At 37.4% G+C, this 24,365-nt stretch overlaps 2 protein-coding genes across 7 annotated transcripts; both read right to left on the reverse strand.

Annotated features, from left to right (window-relative positions):
* Positions 1 to 367: 367 nt before the first annotated feature.
* LOC141349250 (von Willebrand factor A domain-containing protein 5A-like) lies at positions 368 to 6,829 on the reverse strand. Its single transcript, XM_073868921.1, has 21 exons — positions 6,625 to 6,829; positions 6,388 to 6,437; positions 6,045 to 6,247; positions 5,577 to 5,799; positions 5,033 to 5,196; positions 4,830 to 4,944; positions 4,563 to 4,738; positions 4,381 to 4,469; positions 4,150 to 4,294; positions 3,937 to 4,016; positions 3,727 to 3,841; positions 3,467 to 3,625; positions 3,282 to 3,385; positions 2,976 to 3,193; positions 2,543 to 2,572; positions 2,251 to 2,286; positions 2,115 to 2,144; positions 1,635 to 1,673; positions 1,216 to 1,370; positions 1,012 to 1,133; positions 368 to 915 (listed from the first exon to the last, which is right to left on the reverse strand). Exons 2-21 carry the CDS (start codon positions 6,428 to 6,430, stop codon positions 834 to 836), a joined length of 2,328 nt encoding a protein of 775 aa, XP_073725022.1. The 5' UTR covers positions 6,431 to 6,437; positions 6,625 to 6,829; the 3' UTR covers positions 368 to 833.
* Positions 6,830 to 7,340: 511 nt separating this feature from the next.
* LOC129433106 (von Willebrand factor A domain-containing protein 5A) lies at positions 7,341 to 24,089 on the reverse strand. 6 transcript variants are annotated; one of them, XM_073868912.1, is made up of 20 exons: positions 23,998 to 24,087; positions 22,549 to 22,598; positions 12,673 to 12,875; positions 12,327 to 12,549; positions 11,999 to 12,162; positions 11,798 to 11,912; positions 11,545 to 11,720; positions 11,360 to 11,451; positions 11,132 to 11,276; positions 10,923 to 11,002; positions 10,673 to 10,787; positions 10,413 to 10,571; positions 10,231 to 10,334; positions 9,922 to 10,142; positions 9,508 to 9,540; positions 9,369 to 9,401; positions 8,316 to 8,438; positions 8,105 to 8,241; positions 7,902 to 8,025; positions 7,341 to 7,805 (listed from the first exon to the last, which is right to left on the reverse strand). In XM_073868912.1, exons 2-20 carry the CDS (start codon positions 22,589 to 22,591, stop codon positions 7,726 to 7,728), a joined length of 2,370 nt encoding a protein of 789 aa, XP_073725013.1. In that variant the 5' UTR covers positions 22,592 to 22,598; positions 23,998 to 24,087; the 3' UTR covers positions 7,341 to 7,725. The 6 variants fall into 6 exon arrangements, with proteins under 6 accessions (XP_073725013.1, XP_055047560.2, XP_055047558.2 ...); XM_055191585.2 differs by lacking the exon at positions 23,998 to 24,087 and adding an exon at positions 23,452 to 23,518; XM_055191583.2 differs by lacking the exons at positions 22,549 to 22,598; positions 23,998 to 24,087 and adding exons at positions 13,068 to 13,117; positions 13,960 to 14,064.
* Between the last annotated feature and the right edge of the window lie 276 nt (positions 24,090 to 24,365).

Below are 24,365 nucleotides of genomic sequence, written 5' to 3' on the forward strand. Positions count from 1 at the left end.
AATATTAATTAAATATCGTGGGCGGATCCTTAATGAACGTAACCAATGACAGCGCACCCTAATTAATATTCAGCAGTTTACTGGCAGTTTCAAATACTCATAAAAACTAATGCAGTACTAACACACATAAATAAAATATTAAAAATAGTGTAACTATATTTTAGAATAGGGTACATAATATTACATTTAATGCATTAAACAAAAAAAGAAATATATGATGTAATAAAAACAAAGTCAAGTGTCAAACATTTAAGACAAAACATTAATTGTTTTAGTATCAAAATAATGAATTTTTTTTATGAACTAGTGAGTAATATTAAAAACATTTCTGTTGTACTATAAACCATTCATAAGTTCACCTCATGTATCAGTTTAGGGTACACAAAATTTAATTGAAAACATTTAAAATATAACAAACAGTTTTACATAAAGGTTTTCAGATATGTTAATTTTCTTTTTAAAAGTAAAAAATGTCTTAAACTAAGAAGTCTCATTAGACTCTTATTAAAAGTGTTTTTTAAACACAAGCCTTTCAAACACATTACTGGTGTGTATCTTGAGACAAAACAATGACACTGATATATTTTAAGATGCAATCTGTGTTCAGTTAGGACAGCTCACACATTCAGTCTAGTCTGGGACTAGAGCTTAATCCAACATCTCTAATAACTGAACTGAAATATAAACACTGCTAGACAAGAAAAACAGTAATATGTCTAAAACATGTTTTTCTGAAAAGCAAAAACACAAACAGCTAATACTGTAAATGAACTTAATATTCATAAGAGATAGTTGGCCTTCTAAAAGCACAGGAGGTAGAAAAAGTGAAGTCTTCAGATTCCCAAAGTTTCTTCTTTCACTTGACATCCCAGTAGATGATTCCCATCACACACACACTGAGACAGACTGACCAATAAAACACACACACACACACTCATCTATTTAGTTTATTACTGTACCTAACGTCTATTTATCTGCTGATGAATGTCGTCTTGTTTGGATATCTCACCGTTCTGAGAGCCGATCCATGACGCCGCCTTCATGGCAACAAACTGCCACTCAATCTGTTGCTGTATTTTATAGCCGTATAACCAGATGAGAGACAGAAAAGTGGCCCACACTGACCCATCCACCTGTAAACACAAATACACACACCGTACACATGCATTTATTATCATCTTTCATTATTTCATCATGTTGAATCATATGTCACACCTGTGCTGGTTTCTGATTGGTCAGCTCATCTTCAGTCTTTCCAAACACTCGAGCCAAAGCAGCGTTCAGTTCCCAGCAGCCTGAAGCCTTTTGAAGAGAAATCAGCTGAAGTAAAGGATCATCATGGAGATCAGAGCTCATCTCAGGATTAGATTCTGATGAATACAAACATTGCTCATTCTGTCAAGCTAATAATGTGGGACAAATGAGATTTGGATGTAAAGATCTTTGTGTGTTTGTGTTTTCAGTAACGTCTTGTTTGCTTTGAAAGCTTCTCTGGTCAGATTGTACAGACTTGCTTTTAGAATTAAGAAAAAATTTTTTTTTGACCTCTGTAAATAAAAACGATGTTTAACCAAAAAGAGGTTTGTGGTTCGTGTTTCAGATAGATTAGTGAGAGTGTTTATTTATAGTCTTACTTGTTAACTGTTTTCGTGCAGGTGCAACATCCATCAGACCTATGAGAAATATGAAAGGTCTTAATTAAATGAAAAAACACAAATACAACAATGCAATACAGTTTTTCCTCTCACATATAAACTACTAAACATTAGTAACAAACTGTTAATCCTGTCTGAACAATTCAAAAACTGAATAAAATCAGATTCAGCCTGAAACATTTCTGAAATAATATCTTGATAAGTTACCAAATATAAACTTGTTTAACTTTATACACAAAGTTATTTGTTGTTTTATGTGGATCTGTATTAAAATATTTCATTCAAAGTTGAATTCAGACTCTTTTGTCTTTGATGTTTGCATTTTTTTATGCTGAGTGTTGAGAGGTGTAATAAATATATTATTGTCCTGATATATTTAAATATAACTATATCAGGACAAATTAATAAATAAACAGATAACAAGAACATCTCCGTACAGTGACTGAGAGTTTTTCTTACTTGAAGAATTCAATGATCTTTTGGACCTCTCTAAAAAAAACACACACACAAACAAGACAACCAGTTACAAAAAACACTCGCTGCTAAACCCTATTAACACATTTTAGATCTACATGATTAGTGTGTGTTTGCTTACTTTTGTAGCAATACGACGCCGAACATGCACGCATCTCTAAAACACAAACACACCACCAGTTACCAGCAGGAAATATTATAACAATACTACCATACAAAACACGCCATACATAGACCTAAAATCGTTAAATATTAAAGTCCCTGTAAAGTCAGATATTAAATTGTGGAGATTTTAATAATCTCTTGGAACGGGACCTCTCTAAAAACACACAAGACAACCAGTTACTAAAAAACACTCGCTGCTAAACCCTATCAACACATTTAAGATATACATAGTGAATGTGTTTTCTTACTTGCATACGCCGCTGAACATCTACGCATCTCTAAAACACAAACACACCACCAGTTACCAGCAGGAAATATTATAACAATACTATAACTAATACTGCTAAACTTGACATACCTAAAATCACTAAATATATAAAAGTACCTGTAAAGTCAGATATCAAATGTGTTTGTGACACCACAGTAAAATGTGATATTAACCTCCCAGATAAATTTAAATGATAAAAAAATTCAAGCTATCAAAAAAAGGCAGGCTTTCTACTCTTAAAGGCTGAAACCACGCCCACCTGTTTTAGGGTCCCCTAAAAAATCCTGAACACACAAATGGTGAAAACGATTTAACGATTTAACTCTTCAATTCAGTACTACATAGTTTACAGTCTTTGTAGTGTGCTTCAGCAATACATTTTTAACATTTATAATGTGTTTAGAATGACAAACCTCGTGTTGGTACTCTTCTCTGTATCAGAGGTCCTTTCACAGCCTCTCTGTTGTGTTTATTAATGGCAATAAAGGCTGTATGAACACTGCTCACTCCTGCTTCAACACTGATCTCCACCATCCTCCTCCTGATATCATCCACATCTACACCTCTTCTCCTCTCCTCCTGCTCCAGACAGCGAATCAGAGACCGGGCCGCCAGACGATGGACGGACAACCTGCAGAAACATTGACGAAAAGTTTAATGAATCTGACTGTTGTTGAATGAGTCGGTATCAGGATGAATCTGTGCTTTGTTTATGTTACCCAGTGTCCTTAGTTGGTTTAAGGCAGAAGTGAAGCTGGTTTGTCACTGGTTGATCTTTCAGGTTGTATTGAACTATCACTGATCCTTCAGAGCTTTCTGAACTCTATGACACAGAAATGAAAAGTAAACAATTTATCTACAAACCCATGATCAGAAGATAAAATCACAAGCTGAAAGTTCTCACCTGTCCTTTAAGTTGGGCATAAATGAGTGACCTTTGACCCTGAAAAATCGCATTGATGGGTGGAGACAGCGTGTCAACAGTAATGCCATCTGGTACTTTCCACTGTACTGAGATCTTGTTCACTGCAGGCTGAAGAGCAAACCTGAGAGACTCCATCACCTGATAACATTTGAAGAGAAATAAAACAATCTCATACAGATTCAAACCCTCTACATTTACATCATCTCTTGTTTCAAACTAATACTCATCCGTAGTCTCACTTTGGGTTGCATACGGTCTGTGCCTGTGATGAACTGGGCGTGTCCAGATCCCTCTCTGGCCATTCCTGTGATGAGGGCGGTACTTGCACCCTCACCAATCCCGAATGAGAAACACCTGAAGATGCGACAACAAATTGGCTACTCAAACACAGCAGTTTATTTCATTAATCTAATCTTCAATAATTTACTGGGAAATAAAGAGAAATGTACCTCTGAGATTCAGCATGAAGTCTCAAAAGATCCAGAACCTCTTTAGTGTTTCCCACCTCTCCATCAGTGAAGACAAACAACTGCAGAGATAAAATATCTTACAAATGAAACTTAACCATCTGAAAAATTAAAAGCCTGACCAATTTGAAATAAAAAATCCAGTGTTATTAAACGCTTCAGGTTTGGTTTCTGATGTATTTTAAGGTGATGCACCTGTCTGGGGTGTTCAGGGTAACAGGGTTGACTGTAGATGTGTTTTAGGGGCTGTAAAATCTCTGTGCCGCCCATGTCTGCTCGCATTTCATTGACTTTTTTCAGTGCCTGATCCATTGTGTCCTGATTGTACACAACACTCTGACTGCAATGACACAAACATTAAAATCCTCTCACATGATGAATATAACAAAATAACAATTATAGATGATTTAGATTCTAGTTACTAACGGGAAGAATGACTCAAAGCGAGAGCCAAATCCATAGATATTAAAGTAACAGCCCATGGGCAGACTCTTCAACAGTAACAGCAGAGTTTCCTGCAGACAGACAGATGTGTACAGAGATTAAAACATCTTATTCAAATACATTTACAAAACGTCTATTGTTTGTTTTAAAAAAGTACAAGATACCTTTGCACTTTCTATGCGCCTTTGTGCTCCTGTCACATTATGCATCAAACATTCCATACTGCCTGATCTGTCAATCAAAGAAACAAACTCGCCTCGATTTGCTAATGATGACATCACGTCCTCTGGGAATTCTGGGGACAAACTTATCATCACCACTGGGTCACGCATTAGAGAACCTAAAATGATCAAGGTAATTAATTGTATTGTGTTTTAAGGTATCAATAAAAATGTTGAGTTTATATCAGATTGATGTATTGTAGTCTGTACCTGGTTTTGCAGTGGTCACTCCTGCCTCCACTATAGCAGTGGGCTGATGGGTATTCTGATAGTACAGAAACAACTCAACATCTTTATCAAACTTGTGACCAGAACTCAAATTCACCTGCACACAAATAAAGAAAGCCTTTAATAAACAACATTATCTCTGTAAAACACACACACACATATAAACTGTATTAAGCCCACAGTACCGTTGCCTGAGTGTGATCAGAGTTGAGGAACACAAGAGGATCTAGAGTACAGTTGGACTCTAGTTTGGAGATGGGGTTTGGAGAGCTCACATGAACACTAAGAGTCAAAGTGTAGGGAACAGAGTCACATGACGAAATCTCTGAAACTATTCCAGCATCTGAACCTGAGGACGACACAGAGTGTGTGTTATAAAAACATCTTTAAACTTACTTATTACTGTAAATCTGGTGCATTACTGTAAATGTGCAATATTACTGTAAATCTTGTGTTACTGTAAATGTGCAATATTACTGTAAATCTTGTCTTACTGTAAATGTGCAATATCACTGTAAATCTTGTGTGTTACTGTAAATGTCCAATATTACTGTAAATCTTGTGCGTTACTGTAAATGTGTGGTATTACTGTAAATATTGTGTGTTAATGCAAATGTGTGGTATTATTGTAAATCTTGTGTGTTACTGTAAATGTGCGGTATTACTGTAAATCTTGTGCGTTACTGTAAATGTGTGGTATTACTGTAAACAGCTGTTGAAGTGCAGTACCTGCTGGTGTGTATCTGGGGTTGAGTACAGCAGGCAGACAGAAGCGCAGCGAGTGGTCGGCCTGCACAGAGAGTTCAGTGATGTATGTGATGGTGATGTCAGCGTTCTGACCCGGTGACAGACACCCAACACTCAGTCTGAACACATCAGAACTTTCTTCACTCTCTTCCAACAGAAATGCCTGCTGACTCGAACTCACAGCATCATCATACTGATCCCTCGCCTGCAACACACACAAAGGGAGAGACGAAAAGTTTAAATAACAATAAATAAATGCTAAATATACTAACTCTGGAGCCTAAACATATATAAATATTTTTCAAATATATTACTCGAGCAATTAGAAGGATTCCAAACATAAACCACAAACAAACAGGATACATCTGTGGTTTCTTTGGTTTGTGGCGCAACCATTCTCTTCTGCGCATCATTTCCTGTATGTTTGTGTATGTAGGTATTTAGACTCACAGTTTGTCTCTCTTGAACCTCTGCCACAATCTCCTGATCTCCGATCTTGGCACTGAAGTGACAGACAGCAGCATCAGCAGGCAGAGGAAACACAAACAAGGCCTCCAGGTGGCGCTCTTCCTCATTCACATACTGCAGAGTGGAGGTGACTGTAGCTACATGACTCTTCACCTGCACCTCAACTCTGATGCTCTTCAGAGGAACTGACAAGTAAACAATCACAACAACATCTATCTATATATCCATCTATAAAATGTGACAAAATAATGTATGTACACATACTGTATATATATACATGAATTTCGATACATGTTATTGAAAGACAGTAAACAGGCGAGTATACCTGGCAGTTTTTCTGTAGTCACGAGACCGCAGCAGTTCATCATTCTGGCTCTGTACAAGAAAATAAAGCTTCACTTCAGATTTCTCTAAATACGGTCTAGAGAAGTTTTTAAAAATATCGCGTTTACATTTTACACATAATTTATTAACATTAGTAAGACACTGAAACTGGAAGAAAGAACGATATACATTATTAAATTACCGTTAAAGCTCCCGTCAAAGTGAAAGTAACACGAACCTCAGTAGTCAAATATCCTCACAAACACCAACAACTGGTTTAAATGAATAAATCAGAGCTGTACGCTTCAGATAAAGAGTTTAATGTGACGATTACACGCTGTTTAAAGTATGTGTGTGGAAAACATTTCCAAAAATGACGCTAACATGCCAGCCAGGGGTGTTTGAGAATCTATGACGGTAAATTCGTTCGTAAATATTAATATCGTGGGCGGATCCTCAAGGACGGTAACCAATGTCAGCGCGGCCTAATTAATATTCAACAGTTCAAAATAGCGGTTGTAAAAATACAAAAAACGAAGTAAAATTATATGTAGAAAATAATAAATACATAAAAAAATACCCAAAATGTGCATTTAAGGACAAGGTAAAAAATATGCCATTCAACATATTAAGTAAAAGATAAACATAAGATATAATACATCAATATAGGTAATATTAAAAACATTCCTGTTGTATACATAGTAGACCTTTTAATTGTACACATTTTATTTAATTGTTAGATTATTACGTAAAGTATTTTAGATGCAGGTGTATATGTTCATTGGAACGATTAAAAATGTTAGCCGTAAACGAAGATGCATCATTAGTACTCAAACTGCTGTGTTGTGTCTCTGATGTCATTTAGCTTTTATAATTCATCGGATGTGTTTGCGTTTGTTTCAACAATATATCCAGAAATGGGTACTAAAAAGCAAAAATAAGACAAGGACTAAATTTCACTGTGTTTAAAGATTTGTTTTACACTTTAATTCTCCTAGATGTCTTTTATGTCAAACATCTCTAATCATCTCTAAAACAGGGATAACTCCAAAATATGTCAGTTTTTATTTAGGTATAATAACTTCTTTTGTGGAAAACACAAAAAAACACAAACTAATAAATTAATTATAAAAGAAAGTAAATACACTGAACATCAGTTAGCTTTTATAGTGACTGAACCCAGAACTGAGAGCTAAAGAAGCAGAGATGACAGATTTGTATTACAGGTCAATTCTGTAATTGTGTCTAATATCTCTAATATAAAGGTTTATAACCTTTACACTTATTTCCAAACAACAGAAACACAAACAACTAATACTGTAAATAAACACTGAAGTCTTCAGATTCCCAAAGTCTCTTCTTTCACCTGACATCCCAGTAGATGATTCCCATCACACACACACTGAGACAGACTGACCACTGAAACACACACAAACACACACATCACTTTAGTTTAATACTTGACCAAACGTCTCTTTATCTGCTGATGAATGTCGTCTGGTTTGGAGATCTCACCGTTCTGAGAGCCGATCCATGACGCCGCCTTCATGGCCACAAACTGCCACTCAATCTGTTGCTGTATTTTATAGCCGTATAACCAGATGAGAGACAGAAGAGTGGCCCACACTGACCCATCCATCTGTACACACAAATACACACACCGTACACATGCATTTATTATCATCTTTCATTATTTCATGTTAAATCATGTGTCAGACCTGTGCTGGTTTCTGATTGGTCAGCTCATCTTCAGTCTTTCCAAACACTCGAGCCAAAGCAGCGTTCAGTTCCCAGCAGCCTGAAGCTTTTTGTAGAGTAATAAGCTGGAGTGAAGAGCCCATCTTAGGCTTAGATTCTGGCAAAGACACACAAAGATGCAATTTAAGGAGTGTGTTACAGTTAAATATACACTATTTCATCAGTACATACTTGATTGTGATGAAGCAGAATCGGCCTTCCTCTTGCGTCCACTACTACGTCTCGGCTTCTCTTCTAATTCCACATCACAATCATCGATATCTACCGCTTGAGCCACAGCTTGTTCTAGAGTATCTGGAAAAAACACAGTATACATTCAAAAACATGAACAAATCCTTGTAAATGTACTTTCCTTTTTTACAATTTGCAGTATTTGCATACTTACAGACACTAGCATAGAAATAAAAAGTAGAAATACATATGAAGAGCTCAGATGCAAAACCCATGACATGTTTTCTTATAAATTAGCTTTTTTTATCAGACTCTTAATGGATTTTGCCAACAAACCAGTATTTCTGAACGACATGAGGCTGGGATTAAGCAGATTTGCAGCTGAAGTATTTTGTATAATACATGTCGAGAGCATACGCTTCATATCATTCTCTCATTTTAGATGAAAGTGGCATTTAACTCTTTCGCCGCCATTGACGAGATATCTCATCAATTAAGAGAAAACGCTTCCCCGCCAATGACGAGTTTGCCGCAATACCGCTATTATCCACCAAGTGGCGCACTTCCACAACTTATACAACCCGAAAGCAGCGCCTCACGTGAAAGAGAAGAACTCCGTGTATGTTTAAAAGATCGCTCTGCATCTGATCTCTATCAAAAGTCCTTCGCCAAAAATTGAATTATCTCAGCTTTTTGCTCAAAATTGGGTGTTTTTGAAGAAACCTAGCCATGTTTGAGAGGTGATTACAAGAGAACTAATGAAGGTAGGATGAAACGTTTATTTTGGTTTGAAAGCAGAGGGTCTGTTCTTTCATCTGATATATTGTTTGTTTATATATTTAAAGAAGAACATTTTCTGGAAGGCATTAAACTTTTGTGAAAATCATGAAAAATGCTGGCGCTGGCTGGCAACTTTTTTTTAAAAACGCTGGCGGGGAAAGAGTTAAGTGGCTTTTGCATCTGAGCTCCTCATATAAGTAACAAACACAGCCCATCCAAACCCACTTTATTACCTTAACCAAAACACATGTAAAAGAAAATAATTTGTCTTACAAGGCGGCAGCGGGCCTCCTCCACCACGCAGCCCTGAAACAGCATTAAATTTCACATATTAATATAGTTAACGTACAAACATACAGTAATTAGTTCTTTGTATTCAGATCTGTAATACAAAGAGCGCAACAGGACTTACTTGGAAAAGGGTTAACTTGATCCCTCGTCATCTCTAAAACAGAAGTAAATTTCACATTTTAAAAACCCGAATGCATTAAATGTAGACCAGTAATTTTAAAAATACAACTTCACTCCTTTCAAACCATAGCCCCAAAAAGTGCATCCATCCTTTACATAACTAATCTACACAGCTTCAAGGGTTAATAAAGGCCTTGTTTTTAAACTTGCTATACAAATAAAACTTTATATATATTTATTTTAATGATGAATGTGGTTTTTGAGGCTTCACAAACATGGCCCACATTCAACGGCTATAAGTAGATCCAGGACATTATTTAATATAACTCTGATTAAAGATTATAATGGTAAAATAAATCTGAAGACTTTCCAAGGAACTCATAGATGTAAACAAAAGGTCAGTGAGATGACAAACCTTGTATTGGTACTCTTCGCTGTATCAGTGGTCCTCCTTTCACAACCTCCCTGTTGTTTTTATTAATGGCAATGAAGGCTGTATGAACACTGCTCACTCCTGCTTCAACACTGATCTCCACCATCCTCCTCCTGATATCATCCACCTTTGCACATGGTTTCTTCTCCTCCTGCTCCAGAGAGCGGATCAGAGACCGGGCCGCTAGATGGTGGACGGACAACCTGCAAAAACGCAGACTAAAAGTTTAATGAATCTGAGTGTTGTTGAATGAGTCTGAATCAGGATGAATCTGTGCATTGTTTATGTTACCCAGTGTCCTCAGTTGGTTTAAGGCAGAAGTGAAGCTGGTTTGTTACTGGTTGATCTTTCAGGTTGTATTCAACTATCACTGATCCTTCAGAGCTTTCTGAACTCTATGACACAGAAAACAATTGATATACAAACCCATGACCAGAAGATAAAATCACAAACCTCAAGCTGAAAGTTCTCACCTGTCCTTTAAGTTGGGCATAAATGAGTGACCTTTGACCCTGGAAGATCGCATTGATGGGTGGAGACAGCGTGTCAACAGTAATGCCATCTGGTACTTTCCACTGTACTGAGATCTTGTTCACTGCAGGCTGAAGAGCAAACCTGAGAGACTCCATCACCTGATAACATTTGAAGAGAAATAAAACAATCTCATACAGATTCAAACCCTCTACATTTACATCATCTCTTGTTTCAAACTAAAACTCATCTATAGTCTCACTTTGGGTTGCATGCGGTCTGTGCCTGTGATGAACTGGGCGTGTCCAGATCCCTCTCTGGCCATTCCTGTGATGAGGGCGGTACTTGCACCCTCACCAATCCCGAATGAGAAACACCTGAAGATACAACAACAGTCCAGTTATTCTAATGCAGCCTTTAATGCAGCTTATTTCCCTCATTAATTCATTCATATTAATTCATTCCTAATCAATCCTCCATTATACCACTAAACACTAAACAGAGAAATGTACCTGTGAGAGTGAGCATGGTGTCTCAGAAGATCCAGAACCTCTTTAGTGTTCTCCACCTCTCCATCAGTGAAGACAAACAACTGCAGAGAAAATACAAATAATACTTGAACATCAAGACCTCTAAGCCTCATACATTCTGAAAACTCCAGTCTGATAAAATTATTCAGGTTAGTTTCCTGTATGAATTGATGTATTTTGAGGTAATGCACCTGTCTGGGGTGTTCAGGGTAACAGGGCAGACGGAAGATGTGTTTTAGAGGGTATAAAATCTCTGTGCCGCCCAAGTCTGCTCTCATTTCATTGACCGTCTTCAGTGCCTGTACCATTGTGTCCTCATTGTACTCAACGCTGTTACTGCAATGACACAAACATTAAAAACCTTGCACATGTTTTAGAGCTAAATAAGAAAATAGTTTTAAATAACTCAAGACACTTACAAGGGGGAAAAACCCTCAAAGCGAGAGCCAAATCCATAGATATTGAAGTAACAGCCCATTGGCAGACTCTTCAACAGCAGGATCAGAGTTGCCTATAGACGGACAGACAGACATGTGTCTCATCTTATACTTTAAAAAAAATTCATATCTTAGCACAAATTCATTTTTAAAATCCTTATTCGTACCTTTGCACTTTGTATGCGCGTCTTTGCTCCTTTCCCATAATGCATCCTACAGTCCATACTGCCTGATCTGTCCATCACAAAAATAAACTCGCCTTGAGTTGCTAATGATGACATCACTTCCTTTGGGAATTCGGGGTACAAACTCATCATCACCACTGGGTCACTCATCAGAGAACCTGAAATAGAGACAAAAATGTTTTTGTGCCTCTTCAAATATCAAACTGGTTAAATTCAGGTGAAGTGTAGTATGTACCTGGTTTTGCAGTGGTCACTCCTGCCTCCACTATAGCAGTGGGCTGATGGGTATTCTGATAGTACAGAAACAACTCAACATCTTTATCAAACTTGTGACCAGAACTCAGATTCACCTACACACAAACACAAAGAAAGCATGTAATTAACATTTTCTTCCTGTAAAAATACACACATATAAACTGTATTGAGCCCACAGTACCGTTGCCTGAGTGTGATCAGAGTTGAGGAACACAAGAGGATCCAGAGTACAGTTGGACTCTAGTTTGGAGATGGGGTTTGGAGAGCTCACATGAACACTAAGAGTCAAAGTGTAGGGAACAGAGTCACATGACGAAATCTCTGAAACTATTCCAGCATCTGAACCTGACGACGACACAGAGAGTGTGTTATAAAAACAATCTTTAATCTCACTTATTACTGTAAATCTTGTGTGTTACTGTAAATGTGCAGTATTACTGTAAATCTTGTGTGTTAATGTAAATGTGCGGTATTACTGTAAAGTGTCGACAGCTGTTGAAGTGCAGTACCTGCTGGTGTGTATCTGGGGTTGAGTACAGCAGGCAGATAGAAGCGCAGCGAGTGGTCGGCCTGCACAGAGAGCTCAGTGATGTATGTGATGGTGATGTCAGCGTTCTGACCCGGTGACAGACACCCAACACTCAGTCTGAACACATCAGAACTTTCTTTACTCTCTTCCAACAGAAACGCCTGCTGACCCGAACTCACAGCATCATCATACTGATCCCTCGCCTGATACACAGATAGAGAGAATTTAAATGACAAGCAATAAATGCAAATGTAAAATAATTCAGGTGTTTGGTCAGAAAACGTATTCGTCATATATTATGTTATTTTGATGGATGCGAGACTCGCAGTTTCTCTATCTTGAACCTCTGCCACAATCTCCTGATCTCCGATCTTGGCACTGAAGTGACAGACAGCAGCATCAGCAGGCAGAGGAAACACAAACAAGGCCTCCAGGTGGCGCTCTTCCTCATTCACATACTGCAGAGTGGAGGTGACTGTAGCTACATGACTCTTCACCTGCACCTCAACTCTGATGCTCTTCAGAGGAACTGATCAGTAAACAAACACAACAACATATTTTAACTGTCTATTTATCTACATACAATTAAAGAATTTAAGAAAATGCATATAAGCACACACATACATACGTGTGTAGAGATATGCAAGTAATTAAAACCAACGTTAATTTCACTGATTATTTAAAAGAACAAAGGGAAGTTTTGGAAATAAACAAGTGAGACCTGGCAGCTTTTGTTCAGTCACGAGACCACAGCAGTCCATCATTCTGAATCTATTAAAGGAAATGACAGATTACTGGAGTTTATACAAACTGATTTACAGTTGCTGTACAAAGTTTACTTTCACGTGACACACAGGTTGCAGTTTGAGAATATGTTTGAGTTCAGATGGAACTAAATGAATATACATTTTAAACAGAAAACCTGTGAAACCAGTTTGTAAACAATCCGTTTTTCGAAAGTGAAAGTAAAGGGACACACCTCCTGCCTTTAAAACCCTTCACTGGTCAACGGACGACAGCAAGCGAAAAAAAAACAAGAAAATCTGATGAATTTCTAATTATTAACGTGAACATATCCTTAGAAGTTAGCATGTAAAAATACACAAAATAATCCAGAAGAATACAGCCTGCGCGCCACTATGTTCAATAGCTGCAGATTTGAGGGTGTTCTCCTCCATGCCTGACTAGAATTACGTTATCAATCCTGTACCGAAATTAGAAATACTACCATAAACGTGTTTTAAAATTATTTTTCATAGATTAAGCTTATATCTATAAACGTTTGATATTTTTGAGAAACAAAAATCTCTTCACCATCCAACTAATTATGATTATGGTATTGCAATATTTTATTCTATATGTCACTTCCTTTTCTACATTTATTTTCTTAGTGATTTTCGTTTTACAAATTTTATAATAAACTACTAATATTATTAACGAAGAAAAACACTTATGATCCAAATACCCGGCCACGTGCAGTTCCCACCTGTTTGCCGCAATTCACCCCTATTTTTTACTTTCACCAGCAAGTAAACTTTCCCCGCTTTAAATTTAGTGTAAATGTAACAAAGTCAGCAAAACAATCTTTGTTTTTCAGCCCTAATCGGAATTACCTGATCACACTAACTTGATGATCCGGCGACAAACTAGGGATGTTCGATTCCGTCGTTTTAACCGACTCTTTTGGAGTCGACTCCCACTTTGAAGTCGATAGAATCGACTCTTCGACTCTATTTACTGTCAGTCGTCAGGATAAAGAATACAATATAACTGAAGGTAATCTATCTATCCTTATATGAAACGTATAAAGAAAATCTACCCTGCTGAAAAAAAACATCATCAAACCAGCATGGGAATTATGCTGGTCTAGCTGGTGGTCACTTGCAAACCAGCACCAAAACATAGGCCTATGCTGGTTTTGTTGGTATGCTGTTTTTTTCAGCAAGGTAAGTAATTGTTCAGAGAAATACATGGTAATGGAGAAAATCGTTTGAGCATTCAATTTGTTTTAGTCACATAATGTATAAAGCTGGTGGATAATATAAAAAACCGTTATACACCTTTTATGGCTTGTTATTGTATGGTACACTAATTTAATTTAAATTTAATTTATAATATTGCCAATTACATTTCAAATTAAAGAATTTCAGATCAGATTAGTTCATGTTAATTTGAAAAGTAAATTGTGTCCGTCAGTCCATGACCATTTCTGGACATCTATTCGACATCCAAACTAGGTCCACTATTTGGACGTCCAAACATGACCCTACTTGGACATCATATTTACGGTCAACAATTGACCTTTGAACTGGGTAATTTTTTGGATGTCTATGACAGGCCTATATATATCATGATTAGGCCTATATGTGTTTAATTACAAATATCAACATTGTTGTATCAACATGAAAAACACATATGAATAGCCTATATGATTTATACAGTATTTGTTTGGTTTTCTTGAATTACATACAAATTCAACTAAATTTACAATTAAAAAAATCTGTAATTAGTTCGTTATATTAAAAGTATATGACCATCTTAACAATTTAACATGAAAAAAAAAAAATTTACAATTTATTGTAAAAAGTGTATAGGGTCACTTAAGACTGATGTAATGGTGATTGGTTAAAAAGTGAATGGGTGAAATGCAGAGACAATCATGTCTCTTTCACTTTATACCCTTACACGGAGGTCCCACAAACTTGAATAGTAGACGTCAAAAAAAAGACGTCACTTGGCATTACAAAACAAACCCTTCGATGGATGTCCAAAAATTACATGAAAAAACATGTCACTCCGACGTCACATTGTGGCATGGCTGTGTTGTCTCTGATGTCACTTAGCTTTAATTATTCAGGTGATTGGTTTACCCCAAAAAAAATAAGAAATGATGTACATGGACAATATGTCACCGTCCCAGACAGCAGACGACTCTGGGCCGGATCCACACCGGATCTGCTGACTTTGGTGCAGATTAGGTCCTGAATTGTCTGCTGTCTGGCATGTTAACAGATTTGTTTTACAGTTAATTAAAAAAATCATTGCTAGGCAAAAATTACAGGACTAGGTACAAATATGTGTTTTTATTTAGGTATAATGACTTTTCTTTTCAGAACACCAAAAAAAACGGCTAATAATTTACCTATAAAACAAAGTAAAAACATCGAGCATCATTTAGCTTTTATAATGCAGGTAATTGACTACCGAGAGCTAAAGAAGCAGAGATGACAAATGGGCTGCATGTCAATGTGTTTACAGACTGTTGTTGTTGCAGTGCTTAATAACTGAAAAATTAACACTTTTGAGGTGTATTACCCTGTACTTATTTTCAGAACAGAACAAACAGCTAATAAATGACACTAAATAAACAATACGAGATCTTTGGTCTTCTGACAGCGCCTGAAGAAGAAACATGGAAATCTTCAGATACCCAAAGTCTCTTCTTTCACCTGACATCCCAGTAGATGATTCCCATCACACACACACTGAGACAGACTGACCACTGAAACACACACAAACACACACATCACTTTAGTTTAATACTTGACCAAACGTCTCTTTATCTGCTGATGAATGTCGTCTGGTTTGGAGATCTCACCGTTCTGAGAGCCGATCCATGACGCCGCCTTCATGGCCACAAACTGCCACTCAATCTGTTGCTGTATTTTATAGCCGTATAACCAGATGAGAGACAGAAGAGTCGCCCACACTGACCCATCCACCTGTAAACACAAATACACACACCGTACACATGCATTTATTATCATCTTTCATTATTTCATCATGTTGAATCATATGTCACACCTGTGCTGGTTTCTGATTGGTCAGCTCATCTTCAGTCTTTCCAAACACTCGGGCCAAAGCAGCGCTCAGTTCCCAGCAGCCTGAAGCTTTTTGTAGAGTAATAAGCTGGAGTGAAGAGCCCATCTGAGGCTTAGATTCTGGTGAACACACACAAAGATGCAATTTAAGGAGTGTGTATACAGTTAAATATACACTATTTCATCAAAACATACTTGATTGTGATGAAGCAGAATCGGACTTCCTCTTGCGTCCACGACTACGTCTTGGCTTTTCCTCTAATTCCACATCACAATCATCAATATCCTCCGCTTCAGCCAAAGCTTGTTCTACAGAATCTGAATAAAACACACAGTACACATTCACAAACATAAACAAATCTTTTTGTAAATTCACGTTCTTTTACTATTTGCAGAATGATACACCATCATTTCAAACACTAGCATAGAAACAAAAATACATATATTCGTACAGTAACAAAACCCCCCTATTCAAACCCCCTTTATCACTCAAACTAAAACAATGACACATAAGAGATTGAAAAGAATGAATATTATTTGTCTTACAAGGTGGCGGGCCTAGTCCTCCACCACGCTGCACTGAAACAGCATTGAATTTCACATATTAATATAGTTAACATACAAACAGAAAATAATATCTATGATACAAAGAGTGCAAGAGGACTTACTTGGAAGAAAGAAATGAGGTGGTATCTCTAAAACAGAATAAAATTTCACATTTTAAAAATCTGAACACATCAAATGTAAAAAAAAAGTTATTTAGAAAAGGTAAAAATGTCTCCATTCAAAACTAAAAACCTTTCAAACTAGGAATCAAATTCATGTCATGCAAACTCAATCATTACAACTAAAAAACACACCGCTAACGGAAGCTATTTATTATAGTTTATAAAGTTTTAAATATGGAAATTTTTCTTACAAAAATTGCATCAATTACCCTAGGAAGGTCTTTATTAACCCCCTGAAGCCGTGTGGATTACTTCTGTGAAGGATGAATGCACTTTTTGTGGCGTGAAAGTCATGGGCCCTATTTTCTACCTTTATAAAGCTTGGAGAAGCCAGGACATTTACTAAAAAGATATGATGGATGAAGAAAATGATGATGATGAGTTTCTCAGATGGCTTGAGGCGAAGTAAATCATGTGGTAATTTAAATTTAACTATCACTTAAACAAACATTAATCAACTGCAGTCGTATAAATTACTTTGATGGATGGATGTGGTATTGAAGCTTCACTAACATGGCCCCCATGAAACGGATTTAGGAAGAGCAAGGATATAATTAAATACTTTGTTTAACTCTTCCCTGCCAATGACGAGTTTTTATGGCAATCCATATTTCCGCTATTATCCACCAGGTGGCGCTCTTATGCTGCGTTTACACCAATGCGGTAGAAGTGTGAAGCGCAAGTGATTTCAATGTTAAGTCAATGTCTAGCTCGCGCGAATTGAGGTTCACGCGAATTTGCGGCTTACCCCCGAGTTGAAAAATTGTAACTTTGGCGGAATTTCACACCACGTTAACCAATCAGGAGCCTCCTTGCTGCTGTGGTGGCAGCCCCGCCCAGAGTCACTCATTTAATCAAGCTTGATATTGTCCGTAAGCAGTCACCTGGAGCTATATGACACAAGTTCTTATTTCTATAGAGGAGACAGGAATAAAAAGGACCTCGCTTGGAAGAGTGTCAGTGAGGAGATTAGGCAACCTGGTAAGTTGTAATACACACTTCACTTTTGATTCACATGACGTTTATCGACCCGTGCCATAGGCTTGTCGCGATAGTCGGTGAAACGGTGATAACCGGTGCTTCAGCCTCTCACCGGTTATATCACTTGCCCACCGCGACACCGTCTTTCACCGTCGTTTTGATATTTTCGTGTAATTAAATCATTTAGTTTCGTTAGAGAGAGCAAACACTTACAACTGAATGTGTCTGTTGTCTGAATTCACAGCGGAGCTGAAGGCGCGTCACGTCACACAGCAGCAGGTGTCAGGTTTCATTTATTTCTGTCAGAGTTTGCGAGGCGAGCTGACTGACCAGATGATGACAGAAGCTGCGTGCTTACCCGTTTTTGTTATAATACACATATATGATGTTTAATACAAGCGAGATCGTTTTGTTGTTGTGTTTTTCATCAAGAAAAATATTAAACCCATCATTCAAGCAGCGCTTTTATGGAGAAGTAGCCGGTTGCTCTGCTTTGGACTGGCGGGTTCTTTGAGAATTACCTGCGCACACTGACTCAAGCACTTAAGTAAACCAGCTGTTGCACTCGCACTGCATGCAAATTCATACGCGATTTAACGCAGCGTACGCAAGCGCTGCATTTAAACAGTTGCGTAATTCAAAAGTGAAAGTAAAATGTGCACGTCTGCATGCGCATTTATAAGCCCCTCCCACTCAGTGATACCGGGATCACCGAGTTTATGACGCGCCGATTAACCGGTGGGAAAATTACGTCACCGCGGCAACCCTACCGTGCCGTTTATTTTCCCTCTATAGTAAGGTTACCAAATACAAACCGGTTACTCTCTCGATAAATGCACAATCAACATCAGTCATCTTGCACAGCAGTTGCCCCTCCCACAAGAAGCGGATTTTGCCTCTGACGCGCGTCAAATGCTTGCTTTTTTCACGCGTCTACTTTGCTCTACACGCGCGAAAGCATACAAACTGTTCAAGCGGCAAACTAGGCATGGTAGATGCGATTTTGACGCCTGAAACGTGGTTGGTGTAAACTCAGCATTAGACAACTTTTAAAACCAGGAGGCATCCCCTTAGGCCAAACAGTAAAAACTCAAGGGATGTTTTGATCATGGAATCTGATGTCTATAAAAAGTCCTTCATAAAAATGCAATTATTTCAGGGAGGTTGATATAATTATGAACACATTTTAAAGAAACTGACAAATGCAGACTCAAACAATAAGATGACAAACCTTGTGTTGGTACTCTTCTCTGTATTAGAGGTCCTTTCACAGCCTCTCTGTTGTGTTTATTAATGGCAATGAAGGCTGTATAAACACTGCTCACTCCTGCTTCAACACTGATCTCCACCATCCTCCTCCTGAGATCCTCCATATTCAGCCATAAACCATCTGTCCTCTCTAACTGCTCCAGAGAGCGGATCAGAGACCGGGCCGCCAGCCGGTGGATGGACAACCTGCAGAAACATCAACTAAAAGTTTAATGAATCTGAGTGTTGTTGAATGAGTCTGAATCAGGATGAATCTGTGCTTTGTTTATGTTACCCAGTCTCCTCAGTTGGTTTAAGGCAGAAGTGAAGTTGGTTTGTTACTGGTTGATCTTTCAGGTTGTATTGAACTATCACTGATCCTTCAAAGCTTTCTGAACTCTATGACACAGAAATGAAATAAAAACAATTTATCTCCAGTCCTGTACAAACCCATGAGCAGAAGACCTCAAGCTGAAAGTTCTAACCTGTCCTTTGAGTTGGGCATAAATAAGTGACCTTTGACCCTGAAAGATCACATTGATGGGTGGAGACAGCGTGTCAACAGTAATGCCATCTGGTACTTTCCACTGTACTGAGATCTTGTTCACTACAGGCTGAAGAGCAAACCTGAGAGACTCCATCACCTGATAACATTTGAAGAGAAATAAAACAATCTCATACAGATTCAAACCCTCTACATTTACATCATCTCTTGTTTCAAACTAAAACTCATTCATAGTCTCACTTTGGGTTGCATGCGGTCTGTGCCTGTGATGAACTGGGCGTGTCCAGATCCCTCTCTGGCCATTCCTGTGATGAGGGCGGTACTTGCACCCTGACCTATCCCGAATGAGAAACACCTGAAGATACGATTCAGTAGTGATCAAATCATTAATACTAATTGACTTCTAATCAATCTTTCATTAGACCAAGGTTATATAAACACTAAACAACAGAGAACTGTACCTGTGAGAGTGAGCATGGCCTCTCACAAGATCCAGAACCTCTTTAGTGTTCCCCACCTCTCCATCAGTGAAGACAAACAACTGCACAGAGAAAATATCTTAAACATCTAAACAGTTTATAAAGTGTGCAAAGCCTCATACATTCTGAAGAAACCAGACTGAAAACACATTAAATGCTTCAGGTTTGTTTTTCTGTATGAATTGATATATTTTAATGTGAGGCACCTGTCTGGGGTGTTCAGGGTAACAGGGTTGTCTGTAGATGTGTTTGAGAGGCAGTAAAATCTCTGTGCCGCCCATGTCTGCTTTCATTTCATTGACTGTCTTCAGTGCCTGTACCATTGTGTCCTCATTGTACACAACACTCCGACTGCAATGTCAGAAACATTAATACCCTTGCACATGTTTTAGAGCTGATTAATAAAAAAAAATGTATAATACTGAAGATCTAGTTACGATGAGAAGCACTCAAAACGAGAGCCAAATCCATAGATATTGAAGTAACAGCCCATGGGCAGACTCTTCAACAGCAGGATCAGAGTTGCCTATAGACGGACAGACAGACAGACATGTGTCTCATATTATACATTAAAAAAATCTATATCTTAGCACCAAAGCATTTTTAAAATCCTTATTCGTACCTTTGCACTTTGTATGCGCGTCTTTGCTCCTTTCCCATAATGCATCATGCAGTCCATACTGCCTGATCTGTCCATCACAAAAATAAACTCGCCTTGAGTTGCTAATGATGACATCACTTCCTTTGGGAATTCAGGGTACAAACTCATCATCACCACTGGGCCACTCATCAAAGAACCTGAAATAGAGACAAAAATGTTTTTGTGCCTCTTCAAATATCAAACTGGTTAAGTTCAGGTGGACTGTAGTCTGTACCTGGTTTTGCTGTGGTCACTCCTGCCTCCACTATAGCAGTGGGCTGATGGGTATTCTGATAGTACAGAAACAATTCAACATCTTTATCAAACTTGTGACCAGAACTCAGATTCACCTACAACACAAATAAACAAACACATCAATACAGGCTTTCTATGACAACACAAACCAAACAACTGTATTAAACACACAATTTCACAGTACCGTTGCCTGAGTGTGATCAGAGTTGAGGAACACAAGAGGATCCAGAGTACAGTTGGACTCTAGTTTGGAGATGGGGTTTGGAGAGCTCACATGAACACTAAGAGTCAAAGTGTAGGGAACAGAGAAACATGACGAAATCTCTGAAACTATTCCAGCATCTGAACCTGAGGACGACACAGAGAGTGTGTTATAAAAACAATCTTTAATCTCACTTATTACTGTGAATCTGGTGCATTACTGTAAATGAGTGGCATTACTGTAAATATTGTGCGTTACTCTAAATGTGCAATATTACTGTAAATCTTGTGTGTTACTCTTAATGTGCAATATTACTGTAAATCTTGTGTGCTACTGTAAATGTGTGTCATTACTGTACATATTGTGTGTTACTGTAAATGTGCAATATTATTGTAAATCTTGTGTGTTACTCTAAATGTGCCATATTACTGTAAATCTTGTGCGCTACTGTAAATGTGTGTTATGACTGTACATATTGTGTGTTACTGTAAATGTGCAATATTACTGTAAATCTTGTGTGTTACTGTTAATGTGTGGTATTGCTGTAAAAATTTTGTTTTACTGTAAATGCATGGTATTACTTTAAAGTGTCGACAGCTGTTGAAGTGCAGTACCTGCTGGTGTGTATCTGGGGTTGAGTACAGCAGGCAGATAGAAGCGCAGCGAGTGGTCGGCCTGCACAGAGAGCTCAGTGATGTATGTGATGGTGATGTCAGCGTTCTGACCCGGTGACAGACACCCAACACTCAGTCTGAACACATCAGAACTTTCTTCACTCTCTTCCAACAGAAACGCCTGCTGACCCGAACTCACAGCATCATCATACTGATCCCTCGCCTGCAATAAAGAGAGAGTTTACACTTAATGACAAGCACTAAATATCAATGTAAAAAATTCAGTTGTGCAGTCAAAGCCCATATTCATCATATATACTGCATTTTGAAGGATGCAAGACTCACGGTTTCTCTATCTTGAACCTCTGCCACAATCTCCTGATCTCCGATCTTGGCACTGAAGTGACAGACAGCAGCATCAGCAGGCAGAGGAAACACAAACAAGGCCTCCAGGTGGCGCTCTTCCTCATTCACATACTGCAGAGTGGAGGTGACTGTAGCTACATGACTCTTCACCTGCACCTCGACACTGATGCCCTTCAGTGGAACTGATCAGTAAACAAACCAAACAACATACGTTAACTGTCTATTTATCTACATACAGTCTAATATTTAAGTATATGCATTTAAACACTACAAGTAAAAAATTATGCAAGTAACTAAAAAGTGAAATAAATTAAAGTTTCATTTAAAGTTGTAATTAATGACAAGGTAATAAACAGGTGAGACCTGGCAGCTTTTGTTTAGTCACGAGTCCACAGCAATGCATCATTCTGACTCTATTAAAGGAAATTACAGATACTGGAGTTTATTTACGAACTGATTTACAGTTGCTGTACAAAGTGTACTTTCACATGACACACAGGTTGCAGTTTGAGAATATGTTTGAGTTCAGATGGAAACTAATGGATATATATTTTAAACAGAAATCCTGTGAAACAAGTTTGTAAACAATCAGTTCTTTTCGAAAGTTAAAGTATTAAAGTGAATTAATTTCTAATCAAAAACATCCTGACATTTCTTAATAAATTACATGATCATAGAAATAAAAAATAATCCAAATGAAAGCCTGCATCACTACACGTGTAATGGCTGAAGCTTTGAGGGTGTTCTCCTTCATGCCTAACTAGAAATCACTCAATATATCTACATGCGTCTATTCTTAACCATCACATATTTATTAATATTTTTCAAATTAATTAATAAATATTCATACAAACTAAACAAATTCATTTCAGAATTCGTTTCGTAGATAATGCTTTCACAGATGATATCTTTTCAACTTTTAATGTTTTTGAGAAACATACGGTAATTGGTTAAAGTTGCCACAAAAATATCTTAACCAACGATTCGCGATTGTTATTGCAATATTTGCATTGCGTGATAATTTATTTTCTGCATGTATTTCTTATGAAATAATGATCGTTTATCATATAATACACTATTATTATAAACAAGGAACAAATACGCATTCAATGATCCAATGCCTGCCACGCCCACGTGAACTTCGCGCCTGATTGTCCATAAGGGCACCCGTCTTGTGTTTTACTTATTTTACACGATGTTGCTATACTTGTAAATCTAACCACATCAGTTAAACAATCTTTGTTTTTCATCCATCATCGATATTACCTGATTTCACTACTCTCTTGATGATCCAACAGACTTATGAAACAGGTTAACTTTGTGTCTAAGATGGTGCCTGCAGGTGCAGGCAACCGAACTTGACTTCACGTTAGATCTTCCATAGCGCCACCTACATTTTTTAAAACGTGTCAATAATAAAAATGTAAAAATTTATAGCTTTGTATGGTCTTTTTTTAGCGCTTACAAAATTAATTTCGATTCATTTTATATCGTTAATATAAAAAGGTATAGAAACATGGTTAAAGTTGCCACAAAAATCTCTTCACCTTCATAACGGATTGCGATTGTTATTTGCGAAATAATGTCTTTTCTGCATATATTTCTTATTTAATAATTTTGCGGAACATATTACACACTATTGTTATATTGTTATAAACAAATTACAAATACGCATCCAATGATCCAAATGCCCGTCCACATTGTCCCATAAGGGCACCCGTCTATGGTTTTATTTTACACGATGTTGCTATACTTGTAAATCTAACCAAATCAGTTTAACAATCTTTCTTTTTCATCCTTCATCGATATTACCTGATTTCACTACTCTCTTGATGATCCAACAAACTAATGAAACAGGTTCACTTTGTGTCTAAAATGGTGCTTGCAGCTGCAGTCAACCGAACTTGACTAACTTTACGTTACAAAGGAGATCATCCATAGCGCCACCTACATTTTTGTAAAATAACTTATCCATTGTTTAAAAGCGTGTCAATAATAGAAATGTACAAATGTGTAGCTTTGTATGTCTTTTTTTAGTGCTTACAAATTAATTTTGATTTATTTTATATCGTTGATATAAAAACGTCACAATTTACGTCACCAAAGGAATAACTTTATGAATATATACATTTTAATTTGTAAAATTACATACAAAATTTCAGATTAGTTAATGTTTAAAA

This window comes from Misgurnus anguillicaudatus, chromosome 6 (assembly GCF_027580225.2).
Source record: "Misgurnus anguillicaudatus chromosome 6, ASM2758022v2, whole genome shotgun sequence".
Classification (NCBI taxonomy): domain Eukaryota; kingdom Metazoa; phylum Chordata; class Actinopteri; order Cypriniformes; family Cobitidae; genus Misgurnus; species Misgurnus anguillicaudatus.

What these genes read in the sequence shown, in the direction of transcription:
- LOC141349250 (XM_073868921.1), bottom strand. Translation starts at nt 6,430, where the DNA reads ATGATGAACTGCTGCGGTCTCGTGACTACAGAAAAACTGCCAG. An exon ending in CCCCAGATACACACCAGCAG is followed by an intron (nt 5,197 to 5,576) that starts GTACTGCACTTC and finishes TGTCGTCCTCAG; the next exon opens with GTTCAGATGCTGGAATAGTT. An exon ending in AAACCAACTAAGGACACTGG is followed by an intron (nt 3,194 to 3,281) that starts GTAACATAAACA and finishes ATGTTTCTGCAG; the next exon opens with GTTGTCCGTCCATCGTCTGG.
- LOC129433106 (XM_073868912.1), bottom strand. Translation starts at nt 22,591, where the DNA reads ATGATGCATTGCTGTGGACTCGTGACTAAACAAAAGCTGCCAG. An exon ending in TTTGAGGGTTTTTCCCCCTT is followed by an intron (nt 11,277 to 11,359) that starts GTAAGTGTCTTG and finishes GTGTCATTGCAG; the next exon opens with TAACAGCGTTGAGTACAATG. An exon ending in ATGGATCGGCTCTCAGAACG is followed by an intron (nt 7,806 to 7,901) that starts GTGAGATCTCCA and finishes TGTGTGTTTCAG; the next exon opens with TGGTCAGTCTGTCTCAGTGT.